The sequence below is a fragment of the Lathamus discolor genome, chromosome 2 (genome assembly GCF_037157495.1).
Source record: "Lathamus discolor isolate bLatDis1 chromosome 2, bLatDis1.hap1, whole genome shotgun sequence".
Taxonomy (NCBI): Eukaryota; Metazoa; Chordata; class Aves; order Psittaciformes; family Psittacidae; genus Lathamus; species Lathamus discolor.
Genome location: NC_088885.1, coordinates 149,068,404 through 149,087,144, shown reverse-complemented (window position 1 = coordinate 149,087,144; position 18,741 = coordinate 149,068,404). Strand labels below are relative to the sequence as shown.

The following is an 18,741-nucleotide window of genomic DNA, read 5'->3' as shown; positions in this document are numbered from 1 at the left end:
AGCAGGTACTTTAAGGAAACTGAGTTTAGGAAAATAGAAGAAGAAAAGCACTTAAGCATACATATACATTTAAGCAGAGGTATTTCCCGATCAATCAGATCCTAAAACCTTTCATTAACCAGTGATACACAGCAAAAAAATCTACAGATATCATAACCTTTTATTACAGTGAGCTGAGGATGGGTATTTGGCTCAGGACTTTCTGTGCTTGACTTTAAGGAGGCTGACTGCAAATGAGATAGAAAAACCCAGAAAGTGTAAAATTAATCAGTATTTTCACAATTGTCGCCGATTTTGAACACACTCGTATGAACCCTGCAAACTCTGTGCTACCCTCCAAGGGGCAGCTCTTAGTTCCCATACAGAATGGTATCAGAAAATCTTAGCACTTTACCCTGAAGTTAAAGCACAGACATACTCATGGTGTGTGTGATTTCAAGAGGGTACCGACAGTGTTAATGGTGAGTAAAATTCCAACACTTTTGCTTCTGGAAAAGGAGATTTGGAATTATGTGCCACATGAAACACTAAAGAAGCCTCTCCCCAGACTTTTCCCCACAGTGCCACACAAACTGGATGTTTCAATGCGGTTGGTGCAATCTGTGGTTTCCAAGATGTTTCACCAGTACAGAAGCATGTTACTGCTCTCAGCACTGCTGCATGACTGCTCAGGCCAGCCAAAACAGCAGAGCCACACAGGGATACACAAAGCAACCATAAGAAAAATGCATAAGAAAGGTACAGAAAAATGACAACACACAAGAACAAAGGGAAGCACGCTGATAGTGGTAACATTGAGAGGAAGAGTGACCAACAGTACAACACATAAGCTCTCCAGTAGCATGCAGTTATTTCTATAGTAAAAAATCCCCAGATCATACTATTAAAAGGACACTTTGTGCTACTTCTTCTAAGTTTTTTATAAGTAATATTAAAGGTTACTGTCTCTGGGAACATCCTGGCCTGAATTTGTTTCAGTGGATGCAGTCTGTTGCTGTGCTTCGGTCTGTGGCAGTGTTAAGCTTCAGCTGCCCACCCACCCCAGCAAAACCAACCCAAACCCCTCAGGTTTTACAAGGGAGGGACAGAGGAAGGAATTTTCCAGGACGTTTCCAGTACCCGAGTGCAATGCAGTAGCCACATGACTATGGTTTGATTATTACTTGCTTAAATGAATTCTGGTGTAACGAATGATTTCAGAAGAGCAACATGGCACTTGCAACAGGGACTGAAGTTAAAGGTATGATGACACTTCAAGACCTGAAATCCTTTCCAATGTCCTTTTAAGTGTCTGTAGACCAGTACCTCAGCTGCAACTGGTACGGAAGAGAAGTGAATCCTAACGAAACAACCCACATCAAGAATGTTACACTGTCTCACAGTAAAGAAACTGTCTATAGCACTACTGAAGAGAAGCAAGCATGGATAAAGCATGGAAGAAAGAAGGATAATAGCAGCATATGGTTTACCATTTTCACTTCTCAGTTTATTAATAATATTAGTGGTGCACTCAGCAATGGCAAAAGCAAGGGATGAAATTCTGACAAAACTGGCAATTCTCTACCACATGTCATCACATAATCATGGTCCTTGTAAACAGCTACCTCCTCTCTGGACTGAAATTGCAAAGAAAAGAATATTTACATATAATATATATTTATATACCCACAAAACCAAAATTAAGTCAGGTCCTTATCAAGGAAATCACGTTTTGCAGAGAAGAAAACATAATGCACTATTAAATAGTAGAGCTCCAAAGATTTTGAAGGCATCGTGATTTTCATGTTTTCTTCCTCCAGTCATTTCCCCCTGGATTTTAGTAGACTAAATACTTCATTTCAGAGTAAATAAGTGGAAATATTATCGAGCAACTCCGGTAAAGAATGGCTCCACTATTGACAAATGCTCGAGGCTTCATGATCCAGGACTCTGACTTGAAGCAAAAATAAACAGCATATAATGCTACAGCAAAGAAATGGCCGATCAGCACCATTGGCTTAGGAGATAACCTGTATTGAGAATAAAGAGATAGAACATGTCAATAAACAGTACTGGAAAGCGCTGACAGATATTAAGCCTGTGCCTGCCTCCATCAGCCCCCAGGGGATTACTCTCAACAGGCTCCTATCACTGTTAGCTCCCGTTCCAAAAAGGGAGAAATACAAATGCACACATTCTCACATGCTTGAAGCAGTACGAGTTATTGCACAGTCACTGGTTTCTGAGGGGTCAATCAAAACACCTTGACAGTTCCACCATTCCTTATGCTCTTTTATGGGAGACCTCACCCTTTGCTATTCCCAGCTCGTCAAGCACGAAACACCTCCAACAGGTCCTCTGCCAGTCTGGACCTCTCTATCCCATTCAAACTCCCATGCCACACACATTAGCCTCTCTGCAGCTTTTAGTGGCATTTTTCACAAAGAAAAAACCAAAACAGAGTCAGCTTTTAAAGACACCTTCTAATAAAGCTCCAACCTTTAGTATAATCCTAAAAACACAGGCTCCTGTGGACTTGGACTACTGTCCCTGTGCAGAGCTGACTGACTGGGAGCAGAGTACAGAGGCGCACCACACTCTCCTGTTCACATTAGCCATTTCCAGCAGCCTGAACTTACACAGACAGCAATCCAACAGGGCCTGAGACACATTCTCCACCAAGCCTGAAGTAATGGAAACAGGCTTTCTTCAGCTGATGCAAGGAATCTACAAAATGAATTACAATGACTCAACAAATATATTCAACACATGCTCAAAACTAACTCAGCATACACCACGGTGATATCAAATCCAGGACTTTTCGTACTTTGGTAGCTGTTGTTCTGTTAAATTCAACTGGATTTTGAGCTAATTTTATTGAAGTAAAGGATAGTCGTATAGAATATCTATAGAATATTCATGAATTAACTGACACAAGATCAAGTGTTTTCTGATTGTTTCTTTGTGGGGTTTTAATTTGGTTTTGTTTTTTTAATGCCAACTCCAGGCTTGCCTTCACATTGCCAAAACTCAGTTTACGTACCACTAAAACTAAACCATTAGGCAGAGAATGCAAGCTAACTCATTAAATTCCTTCCATGGAATATTTAGTATCTATCAATATACACATACACATGCAAGAACACATGGACATATGTTCATACACACACACCCCCATTCCCCAGGCATGTTTATTTACCAAGCTGTAACTACTCAGGAGCTATCTTTAGGATATATTTACCATCTGTGGCAGCAAAGAGTTCATACAAGGCCTGGGCAAGGACGTTCACTACAAAAGAATGAGACTTTTTTCTTGACCAGTAAAATGTCTTTTTGGCCTGAAAAAGGAAAAACAAAAGATGTAAGTACTTCTGTCAGTAGATACAGAAGCATATTCAAAACATTCCCAAGCAGGCAGTAAGAGTCATACTCATGAAAATGTGGCGTGGATCACTGTGGAACCTATGTCAGTAAGGAACTGTAGGAACTTGTTGAACCAGGCTTCTCTTACTAAGTATAGAAAAGGCAGCACAGAAGGGTGTGCTTCATCTCAGCCTGTAGTGGCTGGTGCACGTCAGAAACTTGAAGTGTTACCTACTTCTTGCTGTCGACTGAGTGGAAGTAGGAAATAACTGGGAGTCTGAGGTGACGCTGAGATCTAGGTATCTGCGTGTGGTCAGGTAAGTCCTGTACTGTCCTAACATGCAGGGGCCCTCTTAAGGGCTTTTCAATTCTCAAATACACTTTCAAAATCCTTTACTTGTCATCTATAGCTATTCTAGCTGTAATTTAGCCAAGACAACATAAAATCATAGAATGGTTTGGGTTGGAAAGACCTTAAGATCATCCGGTTCCAACCCCCCTGCCTAACCTGATTAAAAGCAGTGAAGAAATAAATAAGAAATCTTATTATATACTTAGCAGAATTCTGGGTCAAAATCTCACTGTAAAAACAAACCTGGCATCAACACTGATGGTGCTGATTGCTGGGAAAGAAGGATGTTTCTTAACTTCCTACTGTAAGATTAATGCAGCAGGCAAAAGGCCAGCGGAGCACGGAGATGTGCCTGGAAAAACTTGGTCCACATGCTCATTATTCCCTACTCCTACAACAGTAATGGCCCAACACCACTCCATTTACCATCAACCTATGTTACAAGCACATTATTAACAGAGGCAGATAAGGTCATACTAGCAAAGTGTGCCGACTAGACACAGCATGCCTGTCCCTTTCAGCACAACATGACAGATCAGCAAGCAGTGTTGATTCTGCCTTTTGCCACACAGCCACAGCACTCCCAGACAACAACTCCGTTGCCGGTGAATGCCTCATGTAGGATTTACTACCCAAGTCTTTGGAGACTGCTTGTGCCTTGCTAAAAACTTACACATGTCCCCAAGCTGCACAGAACTTAGAAAAGAGCCATCAAACTGCAGTAAAAGCTGCAAAGTAAAGCTTCACCTGAAGGATCTCAGAGTCTTCATAAAGGTCTGGAATATCCTGGAGCAAACTCTTCCATATTTTAATATCGTTTAAAATAACACTCATTCCTCCACCAGTTAGAGGGTGTCTTATATTATATGCATCTCCTAGAAGCAGAACACCTACGTGGAAGAGAAAAGTTCATGGGATACTGCATGACCAAACCCTCTATTTTTTTCTAATCAAACTTACTAAGAATTCATTCCCATATATAAGATGGGAGGAAGGGGAGGAAGGGAAGGAAGGAAGGATTTAATTTAAACAGCCTTAAAAAGGCTTACAGATGAACAAGCTCAGTATTTCTCCCCTACAGGTTCTTATGCGTGCGTTTCAAAGAACACACACACTTTTTAAGGTAATTTCTTTCCATTTTTCATCAAGTTTTCCTTAAAAAGACCAAGCTTGTATCAGCTTGAGCAACTGATTTAAACTTAAAAATCAAGCAAGCCCCGATTTGAAGTCATGGCAATATAAACATCCCAGTTGCACTCTGCCCAGGGTACACTGTTTCAAACTGTTATTCCTCACAGAAGAATTGACAGTTGTATCGAACACCGAATATACATCTATGGCAACGAAGCCCGCCGTCCCCAGAGAAGTCCATAATGCCTTTTTCCCTCCTTCTATTCCATAACACACACCTTTTTTGTTCACAGCTGACGGGGGCAGGAAGCTGGCAGGCATGGTCCTTAAGCGATCGGTCTGAACTGCTACTAAGAATGGCTCCTTCAAGTGATCTGCAACAACCAACTATTTCAGTTACACAACTTAAGAGTCTAAAATCATGTTCACACAGCCCATTTTAACCTCTTCTTAGAGAGATAATCACAGAATCACAGAATCCCAAGGGTTGGAAGGGACCTCAAAAGATCATCTAGTCCAACCCCCCTGCAAGAGCAGGGTAACCTACACAGGAACTTGTCCAGGCGGGCCTTGAATATCTCCAGCGTAGGAGACTCCACAACCCCCCTGGGCAACCTGTTCCAGTGCTCTGTCACTGAATTGCTAATCTCACAGGTGTGAGCTAAACAAACTGCTGTGGGATGTGGAATCAAAGAAGGATGAATGGGAACAGAATCGGTAACTGTGCACATGGAAAAAGGCCACACGGTTCAATGGATTCAGTGAGGTGGGCCTTTCTGGCACACGTAGCAGTGACAGTTACGGATGGAAATCTTCCTGCACTTACCAGGTAGCTGTGGATGAATGTTCTCAATCATGTATTCTTTTAAATTCTTTGGCATTTCCCCTCGAATATCAACAAGGACCCGAGTCTCAGTTGAAGAAATCTGATAGATAAGCACTGGACTGGTTTTAGCTAAAACAAGTTCAGCATAATTGGCTTTAAACTGTGGTGCATCCTTGAAGAGAAAACAAGGGGGAGAAAGCTTGAGACTGATTAATGAAAGGATATTCAACTTTAGAAATTCAAAATCATTTTCTGAAGTACTCTGAAATAAAATCCCCTATCAGAGTGTGTTATTTACCTCTATGAACAAGTGTTTCCAAAAAGGAAGTTCTTAACTTCAGTGTAGTTACAATTCTTTTCACATTATAGCTTTTACTAGAAAATAGGTTGTCATACATTCCACTTGAACACCTCACTAATATTTAAGACATGCCATTGAAAGCCTGTAATGTAATCACTGTAGTGCGTTTTGGTAAGAGGATGTTCTCTTTTAATAAAGAAAGTGCTGGGAGGGAAAGAAATGCACTGTATTTCTTTCTGCATGTATTGTCTCTGTATGCAACGATATGGAGATACCAACTGAGGAAGAATCACAGGATCTTGTCTAACCAGGTCTTACATAGGTTTTCAGAAGTAGAGAAACGGGAAGTCCTAGGGCAGTGGTAACTGGGTGCGGGACCCCAAAAGTGCTAAAGTTCCTCCAAGTCAGTGTTCCCAGTCCAATGAAAATGCTGTGGTTTGCTTTCTTCTCCCTTCATTCTTTTTGCTGTTAATACTATAGTCAATGCAGCAGCCACAGAAGGCAAGACCCAGCCTGCATTTCTACCTGGGCTCTCCAACCACTCAGCTACCAACCTAGATTCCCACTTTCTCTCGAGGTATATAGATGCTGAAGGTACGTATGTACCTGTTTACAAGGCACCCCACCTTCAGGCAAAAGCACAGTTTGGGGATTCTTCTAGAGTATAAAACATGAGTGGTTTGACCCACAGCTGCCTGGATGATCCAAAACTCCAGATCTCAGCTCCTTGAACAAGTGTCATGAGTACTGTGAGAAAAAAGTGTCACCAGCTCAGCTACCAATCCCTCAACACAAAAACCAGTCAAAGTGCTTACAGCCACTGAAATTATCTTATAAATTGGGTTCCAGCTTTAAAATGGTGTCCTCTTCTAATCCAGAAATTATATGCTAATAGCACATGGAGCACTACCTTACACAAGATGCTGAAACTATTCTTCAAGGAAAAGGACTATCTGTGAACAGGTTTAGAATGCCCAGTGCTCAGTTAAAACTTCCTGTGTTGAATCCTAATCCAGTTTCTTTTAAACATTCTCTTGTTCAGCTATATGCTTAACACTCTACTCCACCCTTTAAACCAGAAATCTAACTTTTAAAGTTGCTCAGAAGTGTTTCAAGAGTCAAAAATCTGATCTGCAACTGTACTAGTTAACTGAGTATGCATCAATAATGTGAAAGTTAAGACATGGGCTAAAATATCCAAGCAGTCCTCAAAGGGACACAGAAACTGATAGAAGACCTGGTTAAGCATCTAAAAGCATAGTTCTAATCGATTCTTTCGGAAAAGATGCTGAACAACAATATATTCAGTGAAATTCAGACCCACATTAAGAAGCAGTAGTATACTGGATTCCATAATAGTATATATAAATGTTACCTTTAAAATGCAGCCAACGAAATGGGATGAAACAGTAACCTTGTTGGAGACCAAGTTTCTCCTAAACTTGGAGAAAAGTCCATCAGCAACAACAGTGAGAGGTGCATGAAGTTCCTGCAGCATGAGGTAAGAAAAGATAGGACATTTTCAATTATGCTTCAGAACAGTGGGAAACAAATCCCAAGCTCCCACTTGCAATTGTGCATTACGTGTTCTACAAACAATAAACAGGTAAGAGGATCACAGAAGGTATTCATACTTTATGCATTTTTGCCTTCCTCATATTCATACTTACCATAGAATCATTGCATAGTTAGGGTTGGAAAAGACCTTAAGATCATCTAGTTCAAACCCCCTGCCATGGGCAGGGACACCTCACACTAAACCATCCCACACAAGGCTTTGTCCAGCCTGGCCTTGAACACTGCCAGGAATGGAGCACTCACAACCTCCCTGGGCAACCAGTGCCTCACCACCCTTACAGGAAAGAATTTCCTCCTTATATCCAATCTAAACTTCCTCTGTTTAAGTTTCAACCCATTACCCCTTGTCCTGTCACTACAGTCCCTAATGAAGAGTCCCTCCCCAGCATCCCTAGAGGCTCCATCCAGACATTGGAAGGCTGCTATTAGGTCCCCACGCAGCCTTCTCTTCTCCAGGCTGAACAGCCCCAACTTCCTCAGCCTGTCTTCATACGGGAGGTGCTCCAGTCCCCTGATCATCCTCGTGGCCCTCCTCTGGACTTGTTCCAGCAGTTCCATGTCCTTTTTATGTTGAGGACACCAGAACTGCACACAATACTCCAGGTGAGGTCTCATGAGAGAGATACTTAACCCTATTTCCTCAAAAAGTTGGTCTAAGAATATACTTTGGCCTTTTTAGACATCTTCAGATCCCATAGTTATGGCACTGTGTAGGAGCTTGGATCAAAAATAGACAAGGAAGCAGAGTTATTGCTGCCTTCAGCATATAGAAGAAAAAAGAAAACCAAGACAAGCTTTTAAATTAAGGAGCTATGTGTAAGCAACTAAACGAAACCAAAGCGCTACAAACTGAGAGGCAGTAAGTACGCCAAGATCTTTACAAGAGCAAGCAGTGAACCCTGAGCAGTTCCTGGCATACTTGGGAACTATAGGAACAAACAGCGCACATAGACAAAATACAAAATAGAACCTGAGTAAACTGATGAGGTTCAGCCTGAGTGTAGGCACATTCCTAATATTTACCACACACCCTTCTCTAATATATACAAATTATTCCAATTACTCCCATACCTTTTTAAGCAATCTATTGTATGGTAGTATAACAATGCCATTATACTATCATTATACTAGAAACAATTTAGAGGCAGATATTTCCCTCTACCTACAGCTTTCTCAGTGTCAGTATATTCAGTGATGTAACTGCAAATGATGGTAGATTCATACTGAGCATTGGTCCTTGGCCTTCAACAGTCTCACACATTTGGCATGAGCAGGAAAGTTTTCAGAAAGTAACAAGGCAAAAAAGCCTCAGTAGTCCCAGAAAACATTTTACTATTGGATGGAAGCATCTGGTGGGCCAGTATGTGAGTGGGTTCCTCTATGAGCAGTTCTCTCCCGCTTAGGAATGGATCAGCCACTTGTGTCACACGATCCTTACATCTTTTACTGTGTTACGAGACATTGGACAAAAATCAGATGAGAGCAGAGATGAGGAAAATAATACAGGTTTATGGTTTCTGAGCTTATCAAAGTGAGCTCCTGAGCAGAGCTAACAAATCCTCTTTCCTATAGATTCCTGTCTCAGAATACTGCAAGCTCTAATTATTCCTGAAGTTAAAGCAAAGTCACCTCCACATAAGGCTTCCCTGGTGTCTCATTGTCTGAACATTCATGCTAGTTTTTCCACAGTCAACACACTAAAACCTTATTCAGTTGCCTGTTTTTGATAAAGTTGACTTGGAGCATACTGGCTAATTTGAACCTCACTGAAGAGAGTAAAGGTCTCGCAGGTAATGTGGTAGACAACAGAGACGAAGAGAACAGAAAAACACAGTAACACAGTATAGACCAGACTGCTTTCCTTATGAAAGGGGCTAAGGAACGCAAACAGGCTTTGGGGTTTGGTTTGGGTTCCCTAAGTTGTTTCCCAGCTGTAAAAAGTCACAAGTAGAGAAACACAGTTAACAATAAATGTTAAGTGGAAATTTCTTTCTCTAAAGTCAAAGGAGATCTAGGCCACTGAACATAACAGCTCTTTCCAGTCATAAACATGAATTTGTTTATCCCCACTATACACACAGGAAACTCAGAGCCTTAACAATATCCATGCTCTCAGGACAGATGTGGGCTAAATCACTGGTCACAGAATCACAGAATCACAGAATCACAGAATCCCAAGGGTTGGAAGGGACCTAAAAAGATCATCTAGTCCAACCCCCCTGCAAGAGCAGGGTAACCTACAGTACATCACACAGGAACTTGTCCAGGCGGGCCTTGAATATCTCCAGTGTAGGAGACTCCACAACCCCCCTGGGCAGCCTGTTCCAGTGCTCTGTCACTCTTACAGTAAAGAAGTTCTTCCTGATGTTAACGTGGAACTTCCTATGCTCCAGTTTACACCCATTGCCCCTTGTCCTATCACTGGATATCACTGAAAAAAGCCTAGCTCCATCATCCTGACACCTACCCTTCACATATTTGTAAACATTGATGAGGTCACCCTGCTGCTGGTCAAGTAAGTCACACTTAAAATTACAATAACAACATCTGTACATGTGTAAAGCTTAAGAATCAATCTCAAAACAAAATATGCACTATCTCCCTTTTTACCCCCAAACCAAACCAAACCTAACCCGCTTCTACACTGCTGGATGATGAAGTCAATTGGATTTGGGAAAAATAACCCAAACAAACAACAAACCACTCAATCCTCCAAAATCTTCTCCTCTCAAAGTCCCTCTTTCTAGTACCCATGTGATTCAATGCCTTATTCTACTAGAGAGGACGTCTTTATATGTTTTACTCATTTTACATAACACGTAGGACAGACCAAGGAACAGGACTTGGAACTCCTCCATTCTCCAGCTACATCAAACGGGTCACGGATATTGCTTCCACTCAGCTGTCTTACAACTTACTTCTTACAGCACTTTGCCATCAAGTGGGCTGAAATGCCATTTGCCTGAGGAGGCTCTAAAACCAACCAGCTTTCTTACATCCTGGGCAAGTACTTTTAAAAGGCTCTCTTACATACTGTTTTATACCAGTGTTTCCATTTCTAAATGGCCTAAAGATGACAGATTTCATTAGCAATGCTCAGAGCAGGAACTTCCAACTCCTCAGGAACTTTCTCAGTCTTGTATGGAGGGCAACACCCTGGCTACATGACTTTAGGCAGCAAAGGAATTTTGAAGTCAACAAAGGAGATTACAAACTTGGCTCTTCTAGAGAACAGGCAGTGTACCCAGCACTTCAGCACATTGGGTCTACCCAGACTGGCCTTTCCTAAACTTTTAATTACTAGTGCACACAATTTGATGGCAGTTTAGCACTGGTTGAGGCAAAGAATATTCATCAAATCAGTGATGCAATTAAAATAGGCCAGAACTCTGTGATCCAAGAAATTACTGGACAAAGCTCTCTCTCTGAATAGGCACCTATCTTATTTTCAGATACTTCAGCTGATGGTGGAAGTGTATGTGGAAGTGTAAATCATTACACACAGGCAAAGTACAAATCTTAATATATTGCGTTTTCCACCAGTGACTCTCAAAAGATTTTAAACTCCAGATATATGAATACTGAAATAATGAACTGAATTCTCCAGACACACTAAATGTAGGAGCTGCACAAGAAGTTATAACAAGAATCCCCATATGCTGAGACTGTATCTCTCTTTATTAAAGCTTTCACTTGCTTGATAATGCCATTATTTCTGTGCCAGTGCTCCAAAATAAAGATTTTTTAAATAATTATATGTATGAACCAACCCTTGATTTTCTCAACAGTTTAACAAAGATTGTAACAGAGAACTGTCCTACCTTGGTGTCTCCAGTTTCTTTGTCCTTGTACTGAACACCCACGACACAGTCATCTTCCTCAAGTAATTCTACCACAGTCCCCTCAATGAATTTTGCACTGAAACAAAACAGAGGGTTTAAAACAGAATGGAAAACTACTGCTGCCAGCATTTCAAGGCACTAGACAAAGAAGGAAAACCAGATTTTCACTAATCCTGTCTTTGCCGAAACAAACAGTTTGCTTCAATTTTACAAAGACGTGTTCTTGACCGCTTTCAGAAGCCACATTAAACATCAAAAAGTACATGGCATTAACTTCAATTCAATGCTACCATTTGGTTTGACAGTTGAGAATAGTCTAAAATTGTTGTGCTTATCTTAGCAGAATCCCCAGTTGTGCTTCAGGTACTCCATGGCCTTGTAAGAGCTGCAGAGAGGAGTTTGACACCTACTAATGGTCAGAAACCAGGCTGACCAGCTAAAGATGAGAAATGCTGACAGTGCAGGTGAGACCTGACTGCAAGCACAATTCACGAGCAAGATCTGAAGCAGCAATTCTACACTAACATGTACACTAAGATAGAGACAATGGTACCTAATTACCAGAGTAGTCCAAAATAACCTAACCTGTTTAGGACAGGGTCATCTAGTTTTTTCACTTCAGGAACTCAGGATACTCCTGTATATTCCCCCCCCCCCCCCCCCCATTTTCTTGCTATTTATGCTTTTCCAGTTCTGCTAATGTTTGAACTGAGCATCCCTTATTTCCACCTCCCAAACAGAGCTATTTGGGGTAAACAAATTAAATCCCTGTACACTTATATCCCCTGTTGGGTCCAAGCTGTTAGACCTGATCCCAGAAGTTCAGGCTTAGCAGCTCAACACAGACACTCTCTCCCTCACAAATATTTGCATACCCAGATGGAATTCCACAACTTGGAGAAGTTAGCTACATGAGAATTCAACAGCTTGGTATTTTGGGCTCTTGGAGGTAAAATGAGCAATTGAATTCAAGTCTTTTCTACATGTCAGCCACTACAGGCATTTCTGAGCTTAATTTGCCAGGCAACAGGCAGGTTGGCTGGATCAAAACATGAATGGTTATGTATTAGCACACTGACCGAAACTTCAACAGCAAGGGAGGGCAGCAACATGTCACGTTAATAGCACATGAATCAGAGTTCAGCGAATCCCATCAGCTTTAAATTCCTTTTATAGTTGTCAATTCAGATATCCAAGTGAGTACTCACTTCATTTTCTGGTTCTCACCCACTATAAAAGTGATTAACTGATGAGGCCCTTCCTCTTTCCTCTGCAAAATTCATTTTACTCATCTGAAATAAATTCATATTGCCTATTACTTATAAAGAGGATATATTGATAAGTAATAATAAATAATTATCAACTACATTTTCACAGGCTTTGAGATGAAAAACAAAGCTTTGTGGAACTACTAAAGAGTTCTTGATCTCTCCCACACCTTAATCGAGAAGTAGTTTGCTACCATTAAACTGAAAGCAGGCATACACAAAGCGAACATTACAGATGGTGTGGGAAAAGGGGACAGAACTGAATTCAAGTCACAAACATTAGCTTTTCTGAGTTTCTGCTTCAGAGACTGTGTAGAGCCACAGGAGTTCTCCCTCCCTGCAGGCTGAGCACAAAAGCGCCTAAATTTCACCGAACTTGAAGCCTCAAGAAGCTTTGATAGCTCCAGGGCCCCCAACAAAAGAAGGACGTGGACCTGTTCAAGTCCAGAAGAAGCCATGAAGATGATCAGAACAGCTGAAGCACCTCTCCTATGGAGACAGGCTGAGAGAACTGGGGTTGTTCAGCCTGGAGAAGGGAAGGCTTGGAGCAGCCTTCCTGTACCTGAAAGGGCCTAAAAGAAATCTGGAAAAAGGCTTTTTACAAGGCATGTAGTGACAGGACAACAAGTATGGCTTTAAACTGAAAGAGATTTAGATTAGATACTATGAATAAGTTCTTCCCTGTGAAGGTGCTGAGGAGCTGGCACAAGATGCCCAGAGAAGCTGTGGCTGCCCCATCCCTGGCAGTGCTCAAGGCCAGGCTGGACAGGCCTCTGAGCAACCTGGTCTAGCAGAAGGTGTGCCTGCCCGCGGCAGGGGGTTGGAACCAGATGACTTTTAAGGTCCCTTCCAACCCAAAGCATTCTATGAAACGTGGTTGTGGCTGCTATCTTTTAGTACTACTTTTAATAATTCATACGATACAATAGATATGACAGGAGAAAGCGATTTCCTATTCAGAAGAGACACGTACAGTAAAAAGATGATAATGCCACGTTTCCCTTGTAACTGTTATTCAGGGAAATAAAGACAACACAAAAAACCACCCCACAGAAAACAGCACTTAGAATCTATTGTTTCAATAAAAGATTTCTTATTATCTCCTGTATAAAAGACAAATCAGTAAAAGAGTAAATACCAAACACTATCTTTTATTTCCTTAGGAAGAGAAGGTGTCTTCAAGATTCTCAAAACCAGAAGTTAATAACTAGAATGAGCTACTTTCATTTAGTGCTCCTGCCTAGTTAGTAGCTCGACTTCCTGTTATCGGTAAAAGCAGAACAACATGCAAATGTCTAAGAAGTTCAATTTCTGGCATCATAGATAACACCAGCGGAAGAAATATATGTCCCTGCTCATTGCAGGAGAGTTGGACTGGACACCCTTTAAAGGTCTTTTCTAACCCAAACCATTCCATAATTGTAAGAATACCACAGATTTGCCACTTGTTTCTTGACCAAGGAAGCTCTACACATGGCTTACTGACAAGAGGTCTCTACTCCTGGTAAAGTACCAAACCCAAGAATCAGTAGAAGTAGAATCAGCCCTTTAGCTTTGAAATGTTCTCTCACACAGTCGGGCCAGTATCTTGCCTAATACTTAAAACCTATACTCCTGTAGATTAACTTGTCCCAAAAGGTAATGTATGATGTATAAGTAACATACGAACCTATCTACAGAAAACAGAACATGCAACTATAGCTGTTCCATTCTTTCAGTCTTGTTCATTGTAGCCCTCTGTGTTGGGACAGAGGAAAGTGGTTAAGGAATCTCACAGATGCTGGGAACAGTGGTTCTGAATCTCTAGATCCCAAATGAGCTGTTCAGAAGGCGACTCACTTGGGTTCTGCCATAGCTGCCCTTCGGAGACCCATGATAAACTGGCCATGATGAAAAGCTCTTCCACTGGCCACGTGCCCATCCTCAGATGTTGGATAAGGAATTTCAACCTCTGACTTGCTCTCTAGGTCATGAATTATGTAACCATTTACAGTTTGTGCGTCAATACCTTCTACTGCGTCTGCAAAATAGAAACCAACAGGTGAGTTAAAACAAGCCTTTAAGAAAGCTTAATTATGTATTAAAAGTATTTATCTACAGTGCAATTTTCTTAATCAAAACACACACTGAAGAATTAATATTTTCGACATGGCACATTAGAAATACGTAAGCAATTTTAATTCAAATATTAGGCGCAGATCACGTTCATTCTCCCAGTAGGCATGCTTCCTCTAAAATTATTGCATTACAGATATACTTAGAGTCTTAAATGCACTCACCTTCAAGACCCAGGTCTCTAAGTGCTTTAAAACCTCCAGGTTGCAACAATTCTCCAACTATCCTGTCGGGTTCTTTCAGATCCCTCTCTATAACAGTCACCTTTCTTCCATCCCGCGAGAGCACCGTGGCCAAGGAAGAACCCAGGACGCCTGATCCCACAATGATAATTTCTGGGTTGTATTGGGGTGGTAACGTTGTATTTGGAGTTGTCTCTGTCAGATACACATCTGAGAAGTTTATGTCTCTTTTACCCTTTAGAAAACAAAGCCAACAAAGTTACATATACCACAACCTTGCCAGAGAGCTGACTTTGGTCTAGTTTTACTTTGACCTGGGGGACTGAGAGCACAGTGGTAGTTGGAGAGCATCTGCCAGTTCAGTTGTACTCGACATTGCAACAAAACCACAACAAGCAGAGAGAAGAAAAAACAACACCCTTGCTACCCCCCAAACAAAAATCAAGGTACTTGCTTAAACTTGCCTTGCTGCTCAAAGACACTAACTCTCAGAGCGACTGAAAGTCAAGTTCCCATGAAAAGCAGTAAGCCAAAGCTGTCCTGTATTCTTGGTCTATAAAGTAACATACACCAATGCGTTCATACCAGTGAGCCACTACCACATGGGGTGTGCCTCAGGACTTTGGAAGGAAACAGATTCCCTGGAAAATGCATTTCTCTTTAATTTTACTGTAAGTGAACCTATCTTTAACAGTTTATAATAATACTCAGCATGGAAAACTGTTAGCAGAAGTATCTACCTGGGAAATGGTACGAAGAAGTGGTCCTGAAGTGAAAATTCATCAGTCAAAAGTACAGGGAAAATTACCATCCTCCTACATTTAAAGCTGTTAAGAATTCACACAGATAAGATCAGGTATCAGTTAACATATAAACTGGTACCTAAAGACCAACTGTGTTATAAGAACTTCCAACAGCATCTAATAATACACTTTGATGTGAAAAAAAAAAGTCGTAAGGGCAATTCCAGTGCAAACCAGCAAGTCATTTCTCCAGCTGTGGGCATAAAGAATAGAGTCCAATTGACTCTTTCACAAATGCCTCAGCACTGCAGGGCTGACAGTGGTAAAATATGATTGCATCAGTGAAACAGATGCCCAGAACAACAGAATTAATAGTGACACAGCATCATGTTTGTATCTGCAAAGCAACAAGGGAGTGAAAAACTGAATTCGGATAATACAAGAAACTGGGGTAAAGTCAGGCTTTAACAGAAAAACAACATAAAAATCCAGAACCTCTGACTTGCAGCCAAAAATGGTTTCAAGCTCTTTTGTGCAAGGGGTCAGTGCTCAGCTGGAAATGCCTGAAGTGCACAGGGAAAGTGCTGAGCCACAGATGTACTGAACATGTGTATCTAGTCGGTAGTCCTCGATGGCAGGACTCCAGCTAAGCTTCACTGACTCACAGCAAGTCTCATGCTGAGCTCCGTGGAACAGACCAACTACCTGAGCTCAGGTCGTGCAGCTATTGCACATGCAATAGCTTAGATACAATTTCCAAATAACTCTACCTACAGTTGTCTGGACAAATGTGTTCATCTGTAAGTATTAGGAAGCTGATCAGAGAGCCACAGAACAGCTGATGTTGGAAAGGCCCTCCGGAGGTTATCTGGTCCAAAGTAGGATCAGAGCAGATGGGCCTGGCCCATTTGTAGCTGGGTTTTGAATCCCTCTACAGATGGAGACTTCAAAACTCCTCTGGGCAATCTGCTCATGCGCTCAGCCACCCTCACAGGAAAAAAAGTGCTCCCCGATGTTCAGAGCAAACCTGTGTTTCACTCTGGGCCCATTGCTTCTTGTCCCATCACCGAGCATTGCTGAAGAGATCCCAGTTCCATTTTCGTCGCACCCACTCTCCAGGTATTTATACACTTTGATGAGACCCCCCCTGAGCCTTTTCTTCTCCAGGCTGAACAGCTGCAGCTCTGAGCCTTTCCTTTTCCTCCTTTCCTTCACCTCTACAACAGATTGGCAGCTGAAGATATTCTTTTGCTAGCGTATTAACTCTTCACTACAAATCTTTCTTCAAACACATTTGGTTCGACTCTATAACTCTATACCACTTAAATAATTTCACTCTTCTGCCATCCAAAATGAACACAAAATATAAAAAATCAAGACATCCAGCATCTAAAGACAAACCCTCTCCAATCATTTCTTAGCTCCTTTTCCTCACTAGGTCAGAGACCAGAGGGAATAGCAAGAAGATACTGCACCCCACATACCCCATCTGCATTGATCTTACCTTCCTGGATTTGGGCTGTTCAACCTGCTGAGATCCTGGGGTGGGTTTCGCCCAGAAGAAGCCAACAAGTGGTAAAGTTGCAAGAACATCAGAGAGCATCCCCAGGTGGGTCTTTTGTTGCTGCTGCTGCTGCTTGGGCCCCCTGAAGCGGTACCTGTACGACAGCAGCAAGCCCAGGGAGAAAAACACTAACATGGAGAGCAGCACCTCCTTGTTAGCATAAGTCATGAGGTCTCCACACTTTTTATACACGTAGATGAAGGAGGCAATACCCAGAAAGGTCCACATCGTGAGGGCACTGCTCGCTGCTCCTGGACGCTTCTTCCAAAGCTTTCCTGTTGAAGGATACTGTCCAAAACGGGGTTTTGTGCAAAGAACCGAAAAAAATATGCATACAAATGCAAAGACTTCCTTTGCGATGGAAGGGAGGGAGGGAGATCCCAACGAGGAAGCAAGTAACAAGCTGCACCTCGCTGCGCTGTCACAGGAGCCCCTCTGGGGCTTCCGAAACCGCAATAAAGGAATCAATTTAACCCGTCTTCTCAGGAACCACCGAGCTCCGCTCCGCGCCTTAAGGACACGCTCGACACGGCTCGCGATGCTCCCGGATCCGGAGCTCGGCCCGCACCGCCTCCCCGCTCACCCCTCCGCCGTGCCGTGCCGTGCCGTGCCCTGCCCGCCGGGACGGATACTCCCCCGCTGGCGGCGGCGCAGCCGGAGCCTCTCAGTCTGCGGAGCGGAGAGGAGCGGCGGCGTTGAGGGAAGGAGGAGCAGCCCCGGCCCGTGACACGCCCAGGCGGGCGGCTCAGGCTCACACCCCGCAGGGGGCGCGGCTGCGGCTCCACCTGCTCGCCTCAGAGCACCCCGCACGGCCGCCGCACGGGGCAAGGGTGCTGCGCCGCGGCGCTCCTGCTGCTGCTGCCGTCTCCTCTCGCCCGCCTGCCCGCCCGGCCGGCCGCGGTACGGCGCCCCGAGCCCCGGCGGCGCCCCACAGCCAGCAGCCTCCCGGCGCAGGGGGGGGTGGTGGTGCGAGTGAGGGGGGGCCTTGTCAGGGGTGGGGCTATGCTAATGAGGAGCAGCTCCACCTCCTTGTACGTACCGCGCGCCCCGTGCCTCAGCGGCGTGTGGCCAATCAGCGCTGCTATGCCGAGATGGCGCCATGGGCAGGCGCCCAATCAGGGCGGGGGGTAGGCGGGGCTTGCGCACGCCGGGCTCCTAGGGCGATGTGACGATGGGGAGGGCGGGGCTCTTACCTCAGGAGGGGCGTCCCGGGGTGCCCCGTGCGCGGTCCGCCGGCGGCGGGAGGCTGAGGGTGAACGGCTCAGATGGCCACGGGGCGGCTGAGTGGGTGCCTGCGCTGGTCAGTCCTGAGGGACGGCACCGTCCTGCTGCAGCCTGAGGGGGTTTTAGGCCGCTTTCCGAGAGAAAGGCGTGAGGGTGCGGCTGCAGGACAGGCAGAGGGGCAGGATGGGCCCGGGAATGCAAAAGCTGTGGAAGAAATAAGAGGTGAAAGAAAGATCTTACGGGTGGGAAGGAGAATTCGGAGGTTTGCTCCTG

General features: G+C 43.5%; 1 protein-coding gene across 1 annotated transcript; it reads right to left on the bottom strand.

Annotated features, from left to right (window-relative positions):
- Nucleotides 1–1,464: 1,464 nt before the first annotated feature.
- On the bottom strand, nt 1,465–18,120 carry SQLE (squalene epoxidase). Its single transcript, XM_065668942.1, has 11 exons — nt 17,185–18,120; nt 14,920–15,172; nt 14,480–14,660; nt 11,352–11,448; nt 7,328–7,441; nt 5,652–5,823; nt 5,104–5,199; nt 4,442–4,584; nt 3,221–3,317; nt 2,619–2,706; nt 1,465–2,009 (listed from the first exon to the last, which is right to left on the bottom strand). Exons 1-11 carry the CDS (start codon nt 17,470–17,472, stop codon nt 1,817–1,819), a joined length of 1,722 nt encoding a protein of 573 aa, XP_065525014.1. The 5' UTR covers nt 17,473–18,120; the 3' UTR covers nt 1,465–1,816.
- Nucleotides 18,121–18,741: the final 621 nt, after the last annotated feature.

What these genes read in the sequence shown, in the direction of transcription:
- SQLE (XM_065668942.1), bottom strand. Translation starts at nt 17,472, where the DNA reads ATGTGGACCTTTCTGGGTATTGCCTCCTTCATCTACGTGTATAAAAAG. An exon ending in TAGAGACCTGGGTCTTGAAG is followed by an intron (nt 14,661 to 14,919) that starts GTGAGTGCATTT and finishes TCTATTTTGCAG; the next exon opens with ACGCAGTAGAAGGTATTGAC. An exon ending in AAGACTCTGAGATCCTTCAG is followed by an intron (nt 3,318 to 4,441) that starts GTGAAGCTTTAC and finishes TTCCTTTTTCAG; the next exon opens with GCCAAAAAGACATTTTACTG.